We start from the raw sequence: 20,356 nt of genomic DNA, 5'->3' as shown, positions 1-20,356 counted from the left end.
GAGGCGAGAAGGTGGATGAAGAAGAAAATTTGAGAAGCTAACTCTCTGAAACTCTTCAAGCACCCCTATGATCACTCCTTAAGCTCTTTGTCTCTCCCCTCAGTTTCTCGGATCAGGAAGGTAATCGAGAAAGAAAACGTGAGAGGTGGAAAAAGGAAGAAAGGTGAAGAAGTTCTCCAAGAAATCTCCAAAACTCTCCCCTATCTCTCTATGATCTCTCTTGGCTCTCAGCTCCCCACATAAAATGAGCGCAATGCCCCCAGATCTCCCCCCATAGGAAGGATATTCACAGAGGTTTGAATGACCACTTGCCTCTTGTGGGAAGCGCCCAAGTTAGCTCAGAGGAAATTTTTGACTTAGGGCCGGTCCAATCGCTTATCCCGTCAATCAAAAGGCGTTCAAACAAAAAAAATGAGGACCATATAATGAAATGAATCAATACAGGCTGAATGTGTGGCACGGCCAAGTCACAAATAGGGCGTGGCCACTTCTGTGTGTGGTCACACCCATGTGGGTGGGGTCATGCCTAGCATACTTGGGGTTGTTTCATGTTTTCTGGTAATTAAGGCCACGTGGCAAGAACTAGAAGGCCCTCCTTAAACAAAAATGATGTTATGGACGCATTCGCGATGTCTATTCCCCATCCAGAGTCAACTAATGGATAATTACTCACGAGTAAGCCAATTTAAGGCCTAATTTCTTCATGTTGTGTCGAACAAAACTCGTTCAGTAAGAGCCATCCCATCAATATAATGACGACCGACCCTCGCCCCATCGACAGTCAAGGCCTAACAAAACATTCTTGGCCATGTGCCAGAGGATAGAAGATGAATGTCTTGGGCCTTGGGGAGTCATATGTGAGTGAAGCACACCCTAAGATCATTCGAATAGACAACCTATACACATCAAAATTGACGCCGACACAAGTCAAGATAAATCAAAATTTAGGATTAAAATATTCCAACTTTAAAATGAGTAATTTACTTTCCTTTATGATCTTTGGCTGATTGTAAAATGGTTTGCATAGCATAGAAGTTACTCAATCATACCTAATAGGGTCTTCACATCTAAATTTAATTGCAAATAACTGCATCATTTTGCATATTTCGAGGAGAAGCCCCTATGCTCTTTCAATCTACTAAGCAAAGCATAAGAGTTTTACTTAGAAGGTTATCTAGCACAATTAGAGTGTTAGAGACTTCCCCCACCCAGACGGGGAATAAGTTTTTTGTGAGAGTGTTTTTCAGCTTTGTAGTTGAATGTCTCTTCTTTCTTTCCCAACATCATATTCGTCATTTAATTGACGAGTATAACTCCCACGTTTAGTCATAAGAAATTAGAGGTTTCTTTCCTCTGGCTTTAGATCTACCTGTATTCCCTTGAGCAACCCAATTCTTGGATTGCTAATAAGGAAGTCTCTGGTTGGGTTGGGATGACAGATCCATGTTGTGCTGACTTGACTACCTCTACCTGCTTAGAAATTACTCCCCTTTCTTTTAACACCTCTTTTGAGCCTTATCAATTCATTTGAAAAATAGTTAATGTCAACTCGTGGGCCCTGCATGCCTAGGCGTTGTCCTGCGTGAGATTCTCCTGCTTGAGATAATAAAAAAAAAACCTTTTGATTTCCTAATTAACTGGATATCATAAATAATGTAAGCAACACCCTTCATATCGAGAGCCTTATTGAGTATCCCCCAAGATGTAATTAACCAAAGAAATACATTCCTTTGGGAGCTACGCTTAGGGCTCTCAAAATGGCTTGTTGTTCGCAAACATTTCATGTTCGGCTCGTTACGAAGCTCGTGTTCGATTCACTCTCTAAGTAAATGGGTCAAATACAAACAATATTTTTGCACTCGATATATAAACAAGCCGAACACGAAAAAAGATTTGTTTGTTCGTGTTCGGTTCTATTGGGCGCGAAATATATATAAATATATTGATGAGTAGTATTTTTAAATAATTTAATTATCGAGACAATCACAAAAATTTGATTACCTGGTTGTGGGTTGATTTCATTGGGTTTTCTTCACATATATTTTTTCAATATACTTTCGATCCGATCTCGTTTAGGGTATACACTTTTGAGATATTGCGCGAAGGTTACCTTTGACAGTTCTCCACTCGTTTTTTAACTGTTTTTCAATTTTCATCGTTTTTTTTTTCTTTCAAGCTTCTCTGTTCTTTGAATCATCTTCATGATTCAAGAGATGAGCCATACGACGATGATTAGACGAGCTAACGACTCCAAAAATTACAAAAAGAACTAAAACAGAAATGTCAAATGTACTTACATCAAGAAAGCTATCTTTCACATTTCACATCTACAAACTTATATCAAAGCCTTCTCCTAATATAAGTAAGGATGCTAATTTTAAGTTATGAGTAGTATTAGTAATTAATTTAATCCAACCTTGTGATTTTCACTCACCATGGATTTTGACATAGAAAAACTCAATGTCTGCTATGAGCTGTGCTCCCAATTTAATTGTGTAATACAAAGACGGTACAGTTTCATTATTCCAATGAAAGAATTTGATGTTATAAATGTAAAAAATAAAATGGAAACGCTAGAAATGTAAATACATAGGAATTGGGTGATAAATTGGTAAATTGACATCAAATGCATGAGGATACGTTGGCATCCGTTTGATCAAGATTACATTGTTACATTGTATGTAAATTGACATTAATATGACATAAATTTTGACTGTAAATATAGCTATATTTTTATTTTGGACCAAAATATTCAAAACCTGATTTTTCCCTGTGATGAGCCGGAGAGAACGCGATGCCCTTCTCCGCAACGGCTTCCCGCTACCTCTCCGCCATTCTCGCATTCCTCAAGTTTTTCGGCCCCCCTAAACAGACCGATCCACCACCCATTCGCTGAAATCCACAGCAGCCGCATAGGCCTCCTGCATTGACTCCGTTGCCCTCCTCCTCCTCCTCCTCCCTCGGCGTTCCTGGATGCAACCGGCAATCTCCGGCGGCTTTTCTTCATCCCCGCTCGGCGTTCCTGGATCCAACCGGCAATCTCCGGCGGCTTTTCTTCATCCCCGGCTGGACGCAGCAAAAGTTCAAATCTTTTCATCGAGAGATATGTTCGCATCAGGATCTTATTAATTTCGAAGGGTTGTTCTTTATAAAAAGATACGAAGAAGATGGCCACGATAAAGCTGGGCTCCAAAGCCGATGCTTTTCATCTCGATGGCCATACATGGTGAGTATATTCTGCTGCTTTTGGCTTTTCTTCATTTTGCCTTTTTGTTATTTTGATGTTTGATTTCTTCTCATTGTGATGGGAGAAGCTATATATGTTGATTTAGATTTCAGGGTGGTTTGTGGCTTACTTTCTGTGATTTCATTGATGTTCTCATATACTTGGATTGAATGCTTATTCTTCGTTAAAGCAATTGTGTGGGTGTTTGATAAACATTTAATAGAGAAATGAAATTTGAAACTAAACTCTTGCACATGTTATCTACTTGAATGAATTGAAAAGCTCAATGATCTAATGAAGTTGCAGACTGTGAAGTTTTGTTTTTTATCATCAAAGAATCATGCACTAACTAATCCTCTAACCTTGTTGCTGCGAGATAGTTGTGCCTACCAACATTTTATTTATGAATGATTTGAGTGCTAATTGTTTGAGTCTATGCTTTACTCTGAAGATCTCTTTGCTCCATTATATGGATATGAATCTCTTGGGATTAACCATAAGATGTGGTTACAATCCTATACATGGAGCATATTTAATGTAGCAGAAATAAGGATTTCAAATTAATATTATTTAGGGTGAATATCAGAAAAAATGGTGGTTGGGAGTTTCATTCCTCTTTGAGGAGAGATTATTACATATGGTAAACGTATGTGCGGATTGGGTGTACATATTTAGGGTGTACTCGGATAAGTATATCATAAATACACCCTAAATACAACTTAATCCTCTTGCGCGGATGATCCGTTTGTAATTAGTCCTCTTTTAGAGGGAACCAGTGTGTAAAAAGGAATACGGTGGTCGTGTCCAACTAGTGTTGTTCAATTTTTCATATATGATTTTATGATTTTGTAGAATAAGTATCATAATTAGATGTATTCTAATCATAATTTTGAGTAGTTTTCTTGTGTTATTTCACACTCAACTAATTATGGCTTTTTCCCAGGGTTTGTAACAGTGAACTTCCAAGTGATATTATCATTGAAATAGGAGAATTTTCGTTTCAACTTCACAAGGTATGTTTATATCTTTTTGATATAGCTGTATAATTTTTCTTTTTCTGTGATCTAGTCTTTTTTAACAGTGAAGCAAAGTAAACATGCTTCAAAAAAGCATCATTAGATGTAAACCAAAAAAAAAAACTTAGAAGTATTTCTGTTCCTTATGAAGATTTTCGTTCTCAAATGAGTTTTGTAGATCATCATCATTGTTAGTCTTATCTCAATTATTTGAAGTTGATTTTTGAATCCCCATTCTTTATTAGTTCTCACCAAATGTTGTTTGAGCCGATGAATCTTTTCTGCTTTTTTTTTTTTTTGCATAAGTTCTATCCATCTTACTCTTCTCTATCCTTTTCCCTTCCTAATTCCTCCACATTTAAGGAGTGTTGGGCTGCATCCAGGATTTGCGTTAAATAGGATTTAGTAAATCCGGTAAATCTGGATTTATCAAATCCAAATGCTTTTAAATCTTGAATTATGTTTGGTACGTTATGTTTAAATCCAGGTAAATCCGGTAGACATTTTTGGTGACGAAGGAAGCGACGAAGTAATATGTCTTTCGTTCTCATTGAATCCGTTAAATCCACCTTTCATTCGGATTTTTACTAAATTCAAATTATCATTGAAATGGAGAGTAACATAAGCCGGATTTAGCTCTCTTATTTTTTGTGTTTGTCCGGATTTACATTAAATCCAGACAAATTCAGACGTAAATCCTACTAACAATGTGTTATCGAACACCCCCTTAAGCTAATCCATTCATCTGAAAATCTGATATTGGCAGTAATTTAGTTAGGAGTCCAGAACTAATAACATAATTACAGGGGGCTCTCGATGATTTGAACATTTTATGCAGATGTCATAATTTCAAATTTGTCCTAAAACTTATCACATTTGTTTTTACTATTCCTTTTTTATCATTTTTTCCTTCTTAACTCTCACAAATCCCTTGCAGTTTCCAATGCTCAATAGGAGCGGCCTTTTTAAAAAGCTGATCAGTGAATATCGTAATGAGAATGGAAAAGTCTGCCGTTTGCAGCTTCACGATCTTCCTGCCGGCGCCAAAATATTTGAGCTTGTTGCAAAGTTTTGTTATGATGTCAAAATTGAGTTAAATTCTTACAACGTCGCCGCTCTTCGATGCGCTGCCGAGTATCTCTGCATGACTGAAGACTATTTTGAAGGAAATCTCATTTCTAAAACTGAAAACTTTCTGATCGAAATTTTTGGTGATTGGAAAGACTCCATCAAAGTTCTCAAGAGCTGTGAGGATCTCCTTCCCCTCGCCGAAGAACTGCATATCGTAACTCGATGTATCAATTCACTGGCATTAAAAGCTTGTGCTGATCCAAATACATTTGTTTGGCCGACATCGGCTCGATCTTCCGTGAAGAGCTCAGATGGCAACTCCTTATGGAATGGAATATCTTCAGCTGAGAAGAAGAAGGCAACCGAGTTAGATTGGTGGTATGAAGAGTCCTCTTGTCTTAGTTTAGCTCTGTACAAAAGGTTGATAGTATCCATGGGATCTAAAGGCATGAAACCAGAAAATATTGCAGGGTCTCTCATATTCTATTTGAAGAAATATTTTCGAGGATTAAGTCGAAATTCCAGCTTCCAAGATGGCAATACCCGCGCTAATCATGCTCCAACTCTATCTCCATTGTCTGAAAGCGAGCAAAGAGCTGTCTTGGAGGAGTTAGTTGGACTGCTTCCCAGTGAAAAGGGATTGATATCCACAACTTTTCTTCTTCACTTGCTTCGAACCGCCATGATTTTGCATGCAGACAATGCCTGTAGGGAGGATTTAGAAAGAAGAATTGGAGCACAGTTAGATGAAGCTTCTCTTGAGGATCTTCTCATGCCAAACTTGGGCTACTCTGTTGAAACCCTTTATGATATAGATTCTGTTCACAGAATGGTTGATCATTTCGTATCGATAAACCCAACTGTGCTGGCAGGTTCTCCCGCCATAGTTGATGAAGCTCAGTTGATGGAAAGTAGTACTTCATCGGCCCCTATTACGAAGGTGGCGAAGCTTGTGGACGGGTACCTTGCAGAGGTAGCTCCTGATCATAATCTGAAGTTTCCCAAATTTCAATCTTTGGCGGCTTTAATTCCAGAATATGCCAGGAATTTACATGATGGCTTGTATCGTGCTATTGATATATTTCTCAAGGTAATGTTTCTTTCACTAAATGAAGTAATTTCTCTTTGGAAGATTTACATACATGGCACATCCAAAATTCCATTTTTACCGATAAAATTGTATCTATATATTACATCCTTTTAGCCAAAAATTAGATAATGTAAAAGTTTATGGTGTCTCTGCATTGCAGGCTCACCCATGGCTGACGGATTCCGAACGCGAGCAGCTCTGTCGGCTCATGAACTGTCAGAAGCTTTCGCTGGAGGCTTGCACTCATGCAGCACAGAACGAAAGGCTTCCGCTTCGATTCGTCGTCCAAGTCCTCTTCTTCGAGCAGCTCCGCCTGAGAACTTCGGTTGCGGGGTGGTTCTTCGTATCGGAAAATATGGAGAACATTGATGGCAGCAATAGAAGCTTGATTATACCAAAGAGCTCTGAGAGAATATGTGAGAATGAAATCATGGAGGAGGAGAAGGATGATGTGCCTCTGATCAGAACTGATGAGGTGAGGCAGCGCGTCGCAGAGCTTGAAAAGGAGTGTGTGAGGATGAGGAAGGAGATCCAGAAGATTGGGAATTCAAAGCCGAAGAGTGGTTGGAGCTCCTTCTGTAAAAGATTTCCTTGGCTTGGTTTCGGAGCTAGATCTTAGAACCAGAGAGTATGAGCTTGTTAGCTGATGGAGAAGATGAGTTTTTTTTTTTTTTTTCAATTTTGTTATTCTATGGCAAATAAGTTGAACTCAGGTAGTTTAGCTTGAATTTATGGGATAGATTAGTGCTTCTTTGTTGAAGATTTTGTTTGAATTATATGTTAAATGTTAATGTTCATCATTTTTAAATTGGGATGTTACAGTTTTTTCTCTTTATTGTTCTGTTGAGATAAACCTAAACTGTGCTTTTATTTAATTTATTTAGTTGTCTTAAACAACTGTTATGAGCAATTTTAGCTTACAGGATAAGGGGTGGTCACAATTGTATGAATTTGCTTTGCATATTGCTAAATATGGGGCTAAAATTTTGTGGGACCTGTTTATCTGTCTTATTAGAAAATTATGAGCATGTGGAGCTGGTGAGTTTGACTGTAAGGTTGCTAAAATCAAAGCGCTGGACGACTTCTAATTGAAGTTTGAGTGTTACCTTCGTCAAAAGCTTGCCTCGAAATCTGTGCTTTCTCTCGAGATTCATGTAGTATGATGAAATTTTGTTGATGACGAATCAAAAAAGGTATTGCTAAAGATTATAAATAACTCATTTTGTTTTGTTCAGAATACTCGCTTTTTCTTGTTTTGATTTTATTTTGTTCCAAGCTCTTCACTTCTAATTTTAGATTTAATCTAGTGAATTCTCCTCATCTGCCCATTGTTCTTTTTCCAACTTGGGTTTCCGCCTAAAATCTGTGTTCTTTTATTAGCTTATTTAATTATTTATTGCATCAATTTAACATCAAATAACACATGTTTTCTTAAAAAAAAAAAGTAAAATGAAAATAAAATGAAGAAAATTTGGTATGCAGGAGTATGACTCCCAACTATGTTTCAGTAGAAGTTTGCTCCATTTCGTTTGAATATTGATAGATAGCCCACACTGAAAGCTGAATTTGCCAAAAAAAAAAAAAAAGGTCATACTTTTAAAAAAAGAAATCTTAATCTTTGTATTAAATCTGCCCTCCATATTATGCAAAAAATATTACATGCGTAATCCGGAGATCTGATTTGACCACGTTCACCATGCAATGATGTGAAACCGTGTGATCAAATTCACATCGTCGTCTGCACATTGTAATTTATGTTCCATATTAAGAGCAAGAATTTTCATTTGTTGATCATTAACTATTGATACATCATCAGAAAATTAATTCAACTATTTATCAATACTACAGAAAAACTATTAATTAGCGTCAGAATTTAGGTCAGATATTTTTTTAACTCAAAACTTACATCTAATTTACGTCCTAGTGCCATCAAGTGCAACCAAATGTGGGAAAAAAAACATCCGATAAAGAATACCTTTTTTATTTAGCATCTGTTTAGCGTCAGAAATGTCCGACGCTATTATTTTAATCTACTTAATAGCGTCAGAAATTCCTAACGTTAAGTCTAATGCAAATGCCCTAAAAAGGCTTCCCCTGCCAACCAAAGCTCAATTTACCTGAAATTACTTAGTGTCTCGTAGGGGGCCGTGAATCCAGCGAAATCCGGCAACTTTGGCCACTTTGAGCAACTTTGGCAACATTTCTAGGTGTTAAATCACATCTCCGACAAGGTGTCCTCCTCTCCTCCAAGCTTTTGATAAGTTCTTTATTTTTTCCTCTCAAGCCTCCTTTCTTAAAATTTGGGGCTTTCAAGTTTCCATTTTTTGTATATCTCATGTTTAAGTATTAGATCTGTAATGTATATATTTGATGTTGCTATTATGTGAGTCTTTTTTTTTAATATTCGAAATTTGAAGTTTAGGTGTTAGATATATAATGCATAAGATGGGATATATTTAGAAGTTAAGTTTAGGTGTTAGATGACATACATAAAAGTTAAAAGTTTAGGTGTTAGATGACATATACGCAAAAGTTTAAGTTTTGGTGTTAGATGACATAATGTAAAAGTTAAAGTTTATGTGTTATATATTTAAGGAGATATCAATTGATTGGTTTGTATGTCAATATTTCTTAATTTAATTAGAATGACACATTCTGTCTTAATTAGATTTTTTTTGGTAACATAAAAAATATAGCTTTGTTAATACTTTTTTCTGTGCATCAATTATGATTTGTTATGTCAATGCTAATTATGCTTTTTTTTGTTAATGTTTTTTATTGTGTGCACTATGATGGATAAGTTCTTTCTAATTGGTGTCTAAAATTGAAAATATTGAAAAATAATTTGATTTACTATAGGTGCTTTCTAGCTTATGCATCATAGTAGGAATGATTTATTATGTTATTTGACATAAGTTTATGTCAAGCAACATACACACATACACACATACACACAGTTAAGTAGATTAGATGTTCTAGATATGACTTGTGTTAAGAATGATAGGGGTTGACTCAACAATTTAATTTTTTGTAATTTTTTTTTTGTGGCTAATAATATTTAAAATGACAACTAATATTTGAATTCTGTTATGCAGGAGTGCGAGCAGCTTCGGGAGAAATACAAGGAGATGACTGGCCATACCTCATCGTGCGCCAGCAGCAGTGGCTGCTCGGTCCAATTTTGAGCTGTGGACGCAAGCGACGAGGAAGAAAAAGGAGAGGGTGTACAACATATATGCAAAGGGCATGACATTTGAGGTCGAGCGCTCTTATGCAGCTGTGAGTAGCCATAGCTCGTTATAGGCTCAACAAGAGGAAGAATGAAGACCTCTGACATATGTGTGAAGACTGGCCAAGGTTGAAAATGTTCTATCACACTTGACAGAGAGTTTTGGCTGGGACAAGCGACATATGAGTGTTATCGATGAGGATGCAAGTGTTAGATATTTAAGGAGATAACAATTGATTGGTTTGTATGTGAGTATTTCTTAATTTAATTAGAATGACACATTCTATCTTAATTAGATTTTTTTTTTGGTAAGATCAAAAATATAGCTTTGTTAATATTTTTTTCTGTGCATCAATTATGATTTGTTATGTCAATGCTAATTATGCTTCTTTTTTTTTTGGTTAATGTTTTTTATTGTGTGCACTATGATGGAGAAGTTGTTTTTAATTGGTGTCTTGATCATGCCAAAATGGAAAATATTGAAAAATAATTTGATTTACTATAGGTGCTTTCTAGCTTATGCATCATAGTAGGAATGATTTATTATGTTATTTGACATAAGTTTATGTCAAGCAACATACACACATACACACATACACACAGTTAAGTAGATTAGATGTTCTAGATATGACTTGTGTTAAGAATGATAGGGGTAGAATCAAAAATTTAATTTGTTGTACTTTTTTTTGTGGCTAATAATATTTAAAATGACAACTAATATTTGAATTCTGTTATGCAGGAGTGCGAGCAGCTTCGGGAGAAATATAAGGAGATGACTAGCCATACCTCATCGTGCGCCAGCAGCAGTGGTAGTTAGTCTACCACTGCTCGGTCCAATTTTGAGCTGTGGACGCAAGCGACGAGGAAGAAAAAGGGGAGGGTGTACAACATATATGCAAAGGGCCTATATGCAAAGGGCATAACATTTGAGGTCGAGCGCTCTCGTGCAGCTGTGAGTAGCCATAGCTCGTTATAGGCGCAACAAGAGGAAGAATGAAGACCTCTGACATATGTGATATATGCAAAGGGCATGACATTTGAGGTCGAGCGCTCTTATGCAACTGTGAGTAGCCATAGCTCGTTATAGGCTCAACAAGAGGAAGAATGAAGACCTCTGACATATGTGTGAAGACTGGCCAAGGTTGAAAATGTTCTATCACACTTGACAGAGAGTTTTGATGGTCGGGACAAGCGACATATGAGTGTTATCGATGAGGATGTGGAGGATGATGATGAGCACAATTAGGATTTTTATTATGTGTTTGTTGATGTTCCCCCACCATAGGGACTGATTTATTGTTGTTTTCATTTTTGTTTAAGTGAACTTTTAGTTCTGTAGTTGTAAACTTTGAACCCCTAAATACACTTTTTTTTTTAATTTAATTTGGTATCTTTTTTTAGACATGTTGACTTGTTGTAGGTAGTTCAACACAAATTTGCGTCCACCTTGGTGGATGCTAATTTGCATCGACCATGGTGGATGCAAATTGGAAGTTAAAATTGCACTGAGTGATTTGCTGACAAAAATTCACAGCGACAAATTTTCTCGACGCTAATTCAGGCACAAATAAAACTCCAACGCAAACCCAATTATCGTTAAGATTTTTTTGACATAAATCCGACACAAACCATTATTTGCGTCGAATATGAAAAATTCTTGTAGTGAATATTGACATCTGAATCATAAATTTCTAAAACTAAATTTATAGTCATTTAAACTATATTTTTAATAAATTCATGTTCAAAACAATATGTTATATATGTCAAAAGCAACGAATGCAAATGTGTTTGAATCAGGCACTTGAAGTATCATTATAAATATCTTGACACTGTTTGAAGGACTAGTTGATCGCTAAATTTTATGTTTACAGTTAAAAAGACGAGAAATTCAACGAGTATGTGATCTAGATGCTTAAATGCCCAAAGAATAGTTCATGATTAAGAAGATTAGAGAACATCTGATATAATCTTCAGAGATTTTGGTTACAATGACAAAAATGTTACTATTAAAAATTTTAAATAAACTCTCATTATGTACATAAAAGGGACTTGGAGCTTGAGTTGGATAGAGCTCTCTTAAATGATTGATGCTAATAATAATCGACGACCTCTTATGTCTGGCCATAATCCTTTGACTACCATCACTTGATTGACTCTTGTCTCGTGGCCGTCAAAAACTACAACTAAACAATATTAAATACTAACATCTGTCGTTGCAAGTATCGACACATTTAGATGCATGTAGTTACGAATAAGGCCAACACCAGCTATCGATACCAATACCAATGCCCTTTTCAATAAGATTCATACATGAGTCTGTTGCATCATCAACAACAAGATTAATGTACAGTCCAAGAAAAGTTAGTGCCCAAACTTGGCACCTTGGGATTTCTTACTTTGTTTTCAAATAATGTGTTACAGGTTGGAGCACGTCATATTAGTTGGATTAAAAAATGTAATATCATACACAAAAATGCAATTTTTTGAATTTAATAAGGGAAAGCTTAATATCTTCTATGATTAAATTATTTGATTCATTCCAACATCTTACTTAACACATATAAATACTTCTGAAACATAAATTTATGATCCCAGTGTTAGAAAAATAAATATCAGATTTTTGGTGTAAGATATGTAAATACGTAAGAATTGTGTTGAATGTATGTAAAATTGCCTTCAAAAGCTATGAATTAACTTATAAAAGTAATAACCATAATTTTTAGATTAAGCAGAATCAAAAGTCCAATAAAATTAGTTTCCATTATAGAAGAAAAAATACAGTTTAATGCACTTCTTAGATCTTTCAGTTTCAGTTTTAGAACTGTGCTCGTGTTCTCATTCGTTACAATTGTGATCAAATAAAACTAATTCTTAGTGCTAGCGCTCCTACAACCTAAAATCACTACAGTTGTTCCTACTAAGAAAGCTGCCGCCGGGTAAAGCCACTTTCTCCATCTTCTTCCTTGCTCTGAACCGGGGATCTCCTTAGCATGCAGTAAGAACTCAGCCTTTTCTTTCAGCTCCGCAAGCTCTGCAGTCTTCTCATGCTTCTCTTTAACTGCGGCAAGCAGCTGCATTTCTGCTTGATCAGCTTTTTCTGTGGCTACGACGAGCTGGTGGTGGAGCCGCTCGGTTTCTTGCCGGAGCTGCTGGATTTCTTGCCGGTGCTCTTCGACTTCCTTCAGGAGTTTGGCGTTGAGGGCTTTTAATTTCTCGAAAGTTGGTTTTTTGACACTTTCTGAGGTTTCTGCAGCGACGTTCTTGTTCCTGTTCTTGTTCTTGGCCATGAGTGAGGGAAAGAAGTAATTGAGGAGGGATTGGAGGGGTTGGGTTGGGGGGGTTTTTCTTCTTCTTCTGCTTCAGAGAACTGTTTGGGTTCGAGATGTGGCAATGAGGTGGAGGATGCCGTTTCTTTATAGACCCATTGGTGGGGGACTGGAGTGGCCTTCCGGCGGGAGGATAACAAATTTTTGAATTTGAGTTTAATCGTTCAACTGCTTCCGGCTTCTTCTACTATATTCTGTTTTCAGTCATTTTAAAGATTTATTTCATTTTTATTTACAGTTATTGCATATTAAAGTTTATAACTTTGATCTCTTGTCAGGAATTGCAAAAATGAACCATTCATCATAAAACAGAATAGAATGTTTCATGTTGGTGGAATAATTCTTGATTTTCTTAAAATCTTTAAAAAAAAAAAAATCGAACATATATTTTGGCCTGACCAATATTCCTCAAACCTCTAATCTTTAAATTTGAAGTTATTTTTGGGCTTAGAAACTGTTGTATTAAAGATTGTATTTGTTAGAAGGGAAATTTTGTTATTTTATATCGTGTGGGATCAACAAATTATTATTATTATGTGTAGATCTCCAAGAAAGCAAAAATAGAGCTAAATTTTTAAATAAGAAATATTAAAATTCAAATTAAAAATTATTGAGAACTCTAATTTCAACAAACTTATAGTCAAATTAGAGGGCATACAAGATGAGCCTAACAAGGATCAAACATTAAATCATTTATTAAAGCTTCTAGCGCCCAATTGGATTGTCAAACAAAACCAAACTAGTTTATGATCACTCAATTCTAAGACACTCAAATGTCCGTAGAACATTGTCTGGTTAAATGAACCTCTTCGAGTTGTCTCATAAAGTGGTCTGGATTACTTTCTTATTTACTGAGAGCCTCTCCAAGACACTATAAAAAGATCAGCTCTACCCTCTTCACAAAGAAGGACCTAGAACATGTGCCAAGGGAAAATCGGAGCTTCGAGGAGAAGGAGTTGAAGTCTAGCATCATACACTAAAGGTCTAGCAAATGTCACCTGCTCCTGCAACCGCTGACCACCGTCAACGACTGCTCGCTAGCCGTTGTCGACTAACGTTGGCCTCTCTCTGTTCAGTGTATCAAAGCCCCATAAAGACTCATGTCGTACACTGCAGAGTAATAATGCACCATGCGGAGTGACGACGAACCTTGTAGAGTGGCGAAGAATCCTACGGAGCAACGCACCCCGAGGACAACAAACAATGCACCCCGAAAATGGTGTAAGAATATGGTGCAAGGCTCACCCTATATACAAATGTAGCAACACACCTCAAAAACGATGTAATAGCACACCACACAATAACTACTTACTAATGTCAACGTACTCAGAATACAATAGTCTTCTCTGGACTAGTAAAGTTCTCTCTTCATGCAACTCTCAACTCCGGTCTTTATGTTCTATGGATGTTATTGTAGTTCACCACTACTGCCTATGTGGTCCCCAACTCATGTAGCTCCTAACTCTGACTTCAGTGGCCTACGGATATTATTGCAGGCTACCACTGCGATTTATATGACCAACTAAGGCTTACATGATTCACAGCTTATGTCGCTTTCAATTCCAACTTTGGTAGCCTACGGAAGTATTACAATTTATCAGTGCGACCAACGTAACCAACTATGGCCTTCATGGTTCATAGCTCATGGAACCCCCAACTCCGACCTTGGTGGCCTACGAAATTTATTGCAGTTCATCGTTATGGCTTACGTGACCAAGGTCAATGTGGTCAAAAACTCATGCATCTCCCAACTCCGGCCCTGAACCCAACGGGCGTTATTACAACACCTTACTACTGCCTATGTGGTCAATTGATGTTTCTAAAGCAACCACCTATGGCTCACATGGTTAACTGCAACCATGGCTTTCAACTACAACCTCCATGATAAGCTGAGGCTACAATCATTGCCTACACCATTTGCGGCGAACTAATGTCTCCATGGCAATTGACTGCGGCCTTTGCGGCCCGTTACGATTATTATTATTGAAATATGATTGCACATCAATTTCGTAATTTCATCTTTCCTAACTAAGAAAAAGAGTGGGCTCATATATTCATAATTATATAGTGGATTATTTCAACTGGGCTGAGCCCCGTAACTTTTTCCTTTCCAAGGATGTTCACGTAAAAACTTCTTGTGTCTCTACATGTCACTTTCATTACCTGAGTGTGTGTTGGATCTTCGCCAAATAATAAGATGTTAAATTGTTATTACATCGTGAACCTTTTAGCACACATCAGTTCGACACCGTCTGTGAGACAAGAAGTCTCGTTTGACACAATCTTTAAGTCTGTGACTTTAAGCCACTGCTTCGTTTCTCAAAGAAACATATCATATAACTGGCAAAGGAACCTCCTTTACATCTCTAAAGTATTCTTTGATGTGGGAGCAATATTTACTGTAGTTTCGAAAACTAGTTCACGTCAACGTCTCGGACACAATTGTAGCGGGTTAATCTCATTCAAGCATAAAATCAACAAAAAGTCAAAATGTGTCTATTTTCTAAAGAATTTGGCAAACAAATATAATGTGAGTTATTAAATTGAGTGTCTTAATGCACAATCCTGAAAAAGTGAGTGCACAAACTTGTCATGAGTGCACAAACTTGTCACCTTGGGATTTCTTACTTTGTTTTCAAACAATGTGTTCCGCATTATATGAGTTGGATAATAAAGTGAAATATCATACACAAAAATGTAACTTTTGAATTTAATAAAGGAATGCTTAATTCCTCCAATGATTAAATGATTTATTCATTCCAACATCTTACTTAACTCATATAAATTCAGCCCCCAGAAAAAAGAGGATATATTTTTATTTTTGAAGGCTGAGGCGCTTACATTTTTAATTAAATGTAATGGTTTCCTCATTTATATGGTAGTTAATTAGTTTAAAGGTCATTATATAAAGAGATTTGTATGCTGCGTAAAATATTAATGTGTTTACTTACAACACAACTTCTGAAACATAAATTTATGTCAAATTTTAGGTGTAAGATATGTAAAAACATAAGAATTGATTGGTATGTTTGTAAATTTGCCTTCAAAAGTTAAGAATTAACTTTTAAAAGTATTAAGCATAATTTTTAGATTAAACAGAATCGTAACTCCTAAAAAATCAGTTTCCATTACAGAAGAAAAAATACACTTTAATGCACTTCTTAGACCTTTCAGTATCAGTTGGGGTTGGGTTGGGGGGGTTTTTCTTCTTCTTCTGCTTCAGAGAACTGTTTGGGTTCGAGATGTGGCAATGAGGTGGAGGATGCCGTTTCTTTATAGACCCATTGGTGGGGGACTGGAGTGGCCTTCCGGCGGGAGGATAACAAATTTTTGAATTTGAGTTTAATCGTTCAACTGCTTCCGGCTTCTTCTACTATATTCTGTTTTCAGTCATTTTAAAGATTTATTTCATTTTTATTTACAGTTATTGCATATTAAAGTTTATAACTTTGATCTCTTGTCAGGAATTGCAAAAATGAACCATTCATCATAAAACAGAATAGAATGTTTCATGTTGGTGGAATAATTCTTGATTTTCTTAAAATCTTTAAAAAAAAAAAAATCGAACATATATTTTGGCCTGACCAATATTCCTCAAACCTCTAATCTTTAAATTTAAAGTTATTTTTGGGCTTAGAAACTGTTGTATTAAAGATTGTATTTGTTAGAAGGGAAATTTTGTTATTTTATATCGTGTGGGATCAACAAATTATTATTATTATGTGTAGATCTCCAAGAAAGCAAAAATAGAGCTAAATTTTTAAATAAGAAATATTAAAATTCAAATTAAAAATTATTGAGAACTCTAATTTCAACAAACTTATAGTCAAATTAGAGGGCATACAAGATGAGCCTAACAAGGATCAAACATTAAATCATTTATTAAAGCTTCTAGCGCCCAATTGGATTGTCAAACAAAACCAAACTAGTTTATGATCACTCAATTCTAAGACACTCAAATGTCCGTAGAACATTGTCTGGTTAAATGAACCTCTTCGAGTTGTCTCATAAAGTGGTCTGGATTACTTTCTTATTTACTGAGAGCCTCTCCAAGACACTATAAAAAGATCAGCTCTACCCTCTTCACAAAGAAGGACCTAGAACATGTGCCAAGGGAAAATCGGAGCTTCGAGGAGAAGGAGTTGAAGTCTAGCATCATACACTAAAGGTCTAGCAAATGTCACCTGCTCCTGCAACCGCTGACCACCGTCAACGACTGCTCGCTAGCCGTTGTCGACTAACGTTGGCCTCTCTCTGTTCAGTGTATCAAAGCCCCATAAAGACTCATGTCGTACACTGCAGAGTAATAATGCACCATGCGGAGTGACGACGAACCTTGTAGAGTGGCGAAGAATCCTACGGAGCAACGCACCCCGAGGACAACAAACAATGCACCCCGAAAATGGTGTAAGAATATGGTGCAAGGCTCACCCTATATACAAATGTAGCAACACACCTCAAAAACGATGTAATAGCACACCACACAATAACTACTTACTAATGTCAACGTACTCAGAATACAATAGTCTTCTCTGGACTAGTAAAGTTCTCTCTTCATGCAACTCTCAACTCCGGTCTTTATGTTCTATGGATGTTATTGTAGTTCACCACTACTGCCTATGTGGTCCCCAACTCATGTAGCTCCTAACTCTGACTTCAGTGGCCTACGGATATTATTGCAGGCTACCACTGCGATTTATATGACCAACTAAGGCTTACATGATTCACAGCTTATGTCGCTTTCAATTCCAACTTTGGTAGCCTACGGAAGTATTACAATTTATCAGTGCGACCAACGTAACCAACTATGGCCTTCATGGTTCATAGCTCATGGAACCCCCAACTCCGACCTTGGTGGCCTACGAAATTTATTGCAGTTCATCGTTATGGCTTACGTGACCAAGGTCAATGTGGTCAAAAACTCATGCATCTCCCAACTCCGACCCTGAACCCAACGGGCGTTATTACAACACCTTACTACTGCCTATGTGGTCAATTGATGTTTCTAAAGCAACCACCTATGGCTCACATGGTTAACTGCAACCATGGCTTTCAACTACAACCTCCATGATAAGCTGAGGCTACAATCATTGCCTACACCATTTGCGGCGAACTAATGTCTCCATGGCAATTGACTGCGGCCTTTGCGGCCCGTTACGATTATTATTATTGAAATATGATTGTACATCAATTTCGTAATTTCATCTTTCCTAACTAAGAAAAAGAGTGGGCTCATATATTCATAATTATATAGTGGATTATTTCAACTGGGCTGAGCCCCGTAACTTTTTCCTTTCCAAGGATGTTCACGTAAAAACTTCTTGTGTCTCTACATGTCACTTTCATTACCTGAGTGTGTGTTGGATCTTCGCCAAATAATAAGATGTTAAATTGTTATTACATCGTGAACCTTTTAGCACACATCAGTTCGACACCGTCTGTGAGACAAGAAGTCTCGTTTGACACAATCTTTAAGTCTGTGACTTTAAGCCACTGCTTCGTTTCTCAAAGAAACATATCATACAACTGGCAAAGGAACCTCCTTTACATCTCTAAAGTATTCTTTGATGTGGGAGCAATATTTACTGTAGTTTCGAAAACTAGTTCACGTCAACGTCTCGGACACAATTGTAGCGGGTTAATCTCATTCAAGCATAAAATCAACAAAAAGTCAAAATGTGTCTATTTTCTAAAGAATTTGGCAAACAAATATAATGTGAGTTATTAAATTGAGTGTCTTAATGCACAATCCTGAAAAAGTGAGTGCACAAACTTGTCATGAGTGCACAAACTTGTCACCTTGGGATTTCTTACTTTGTTTTCAAACAATGTGTTCCGCATTATATGAGTTGGATAATAAAGTGAAATATCATACACAAAAATGTAACTTTTGAATTTAATAAAGGAATGCTTAATTCCTCCAATGATTAAATGATTTATTCATTCCAACATCTTACTTAACTCATATAAATTCAGCCCCCAGAAAAAAGAGGATATATTTTTATTTTTGAAGGCTGAGGCGCTTACATTTTTAATTAAATGTAATGGTTTCCTCATTTATATGGTAGTTAATTAGTTTAAAGGTCATTATATTCTGAGATTTGTATGCTGCGTAAAATATTAATGTGTTTACTTACAACACAACTTCTGAAACATAAATTTATGTCAAATTTTAGGTGTAAGATATGTAAAAACATAAGAATTGATTGGTATGTTTGTAAATTTGCCTTCAAAAGTTAAGAATTAACTTTTAAAAGTATTAAGCATAATTTTTAGATTAAACAGAATCGTAACTCCTAAAAAATCAGTTTCCATTACAGAAGAAAAAATACACTTTAATGCACTTCTTAGACCTTTCAGTATCAGTTTTAGAACTGCGCTCGGGTTCTCATTCATTACAATTACAATTATGAACAAATAAAACTAATTCTTGATGCTAGTGCTCTGCAACCTAGAATCACTACGGTTGTTCCTGCTAAGAAAGCAGCTGCCGGGTAAAGCCATTTTCTCCATCTTCTTCCTTGCTCGGAATCGGGGATCTTTTTAGCATGCAGTAAAAACTCAGCCTTTTCTTTTAGCTCATCCAGCTTTGCAGTCTTTTCATCCTTCTCTTTAACAGCGGCAAGCAGCCGCATTTCTGCTTGATCAGCCTTTTCTGTGGCTGCGGCAAGCTGGTGGCGGAGCTGCTGGGTTTCTTGCCGGTGCTCTTTGACTTCCTTCAAAAGTTTGGCGTTGAGGGCTTTTAATATCTCCAAAGTTGGTTTTTTGGCACTTTCAGAGGTTTCTGCAGCGACGCTCCTCTTGGTCTTGTTCTTGTTCTTGGCCATGATTGAGGGAGAGAAGTGATTGAGGAGGGATTGGATGGGTTGGAGGTTTATCTTCTTCTTTTGCTTCGGAGAACTGTTTGGGTTAGCGATGGGGCAATGAGGTGAAGATGCCGTTTATTTATAGATCCATTGGTGGGGACTGAAGTGGCCATAAGGCGGGGGAGTAACAAATTTTTGAATTTGAGTTTATTCGTTCTTTCTCTCCAACAGCCTCCGGCTCCTTCTCCGCTTTATTCTGAAACTTCCCCCAAAAATTTCTGAAGCTTTACAGATATTCTTGGGAGTTGATTCGAATCCTATTTCTGCTTTCAGCCATTTTAAAGATTGTTTTTTTATTTACAGTTATTGTATATTAAAGTTTATAACTTTGATCTCTTGGCAGGAATTGCAAAAATAAAGCATTCATAATTAAATAGAATCGAATGTTTAATGTTGGTGCAATAATTCTTGATTTTTTAGAGGATTTTAATTTATGGAGCATGCAAGATAGAGGGGTTAAAATCATTTAAAAATAAAATTTCGAACATATATTAGGCCTGACCAATTTTCCTCTAACTTCAAATATTTAAAT

At 36.6% G+C, this 20,356-nt stretch overlaps 2 protein-coding genes across 2 annotated transcripts; one reads left to right on the top strand and one right to left on the bottom strand.

The window, feature by feature from the left end:
• The first annotated feature begins 3,018 nt into the window (after positions 1-3,018).
• LOC110019549 (BTB/POZ domain-containing protein At5g03250-like) lies at positions 3,019-7,180 on the top strand. Its single transcript, XM_020717252.1, has 4 exons — positions 3,019-3,226; positions 4,170-4,239; positions 5,180-6,403; positions 6,564-7,180. Exons 1-4 carry the CDS (start codon positions 3,168-3,170, stop codon positions 7,020-7,022), a joined length of 1,812 nt encoding a protein of 603 aa, XP_020572911.1. The 5' UTR covers positions 3,019-3,167; the 3' UTR covers positions 7,023-7,180.
• An 8,885-nt stretch (positions 7,181-16,065) lies between these two features.
• On the bottom strand, positions 16,066-19,995 carry LOC110019590. Its single transcript, XM_020717324.1, has 2 exons — positions 19,312-19,995; positions 16,066-16,125 (listed from the first exon to the last, which is right to left on the bottom strand). Exon 1 carries the CDS (start codon positions 19,783-19,785, stop codon positions 19,366-19,368), a length of 420 nt encoding a protein of 139 aa, XP_020572983.1. The 5' UTR covers positions 19,786-19,995; the 3' UTR covers positions 16,066-16,125; positions 19,312-19,365.
• Between the last annotated feature and the right edge of the window lie 361 nt (positions 19,996-20,356).

This window comes from Phalaenopsis equestris, unplaced genomic scaffold, assembly GCF_001263595.1.
Source record: "Phalaenopsis equestris unplaced genomic scaffold, ASM126359v1 Scaffold000061, whole genome shotgun sequence".
NCBI lineage: Eukaryota > Viridiplantae > Streptophyta > Magnoliopsida > Asparagales > Orchidaceae > Phalaenopsis > Phalaenopsis equestris.
This window is presented reverse-complemented; position numbering and strand designations above follow the sequence as displayed.

Bases quoted from the DNA above. Each gene is read 5' to 3' on its own strand.
- LOC110019549 (XM_020717252.1), top strand. From the start codon at position 3,168: ATGGCCACGATAAAGCTGGGCTCCAAAGCCGATGCTTTTCATCTCGAT. The intron at 3,227-4,169 runs GTGAGTATATTC...GCTTTTTCCCAG, and splicing joins CATCTCGATGGCCATACATG to GGTTTGTAACAGTGAACTTC. The intron at 4,240-5,179 runs GTATGTTTATAT...AATCCCTTGCAG, and splicing joins TTTCGTTTCAACTTCACAAG to TTTCCAATGCTCAATAGGAG.
- LOC110019590 (XM_020717324.1), bottom strand. From the start codon at position 19,785: ATGGCCAAGAACAAGAACAAGACCAAGAGGAGCGTCGCTGCAGAAACC.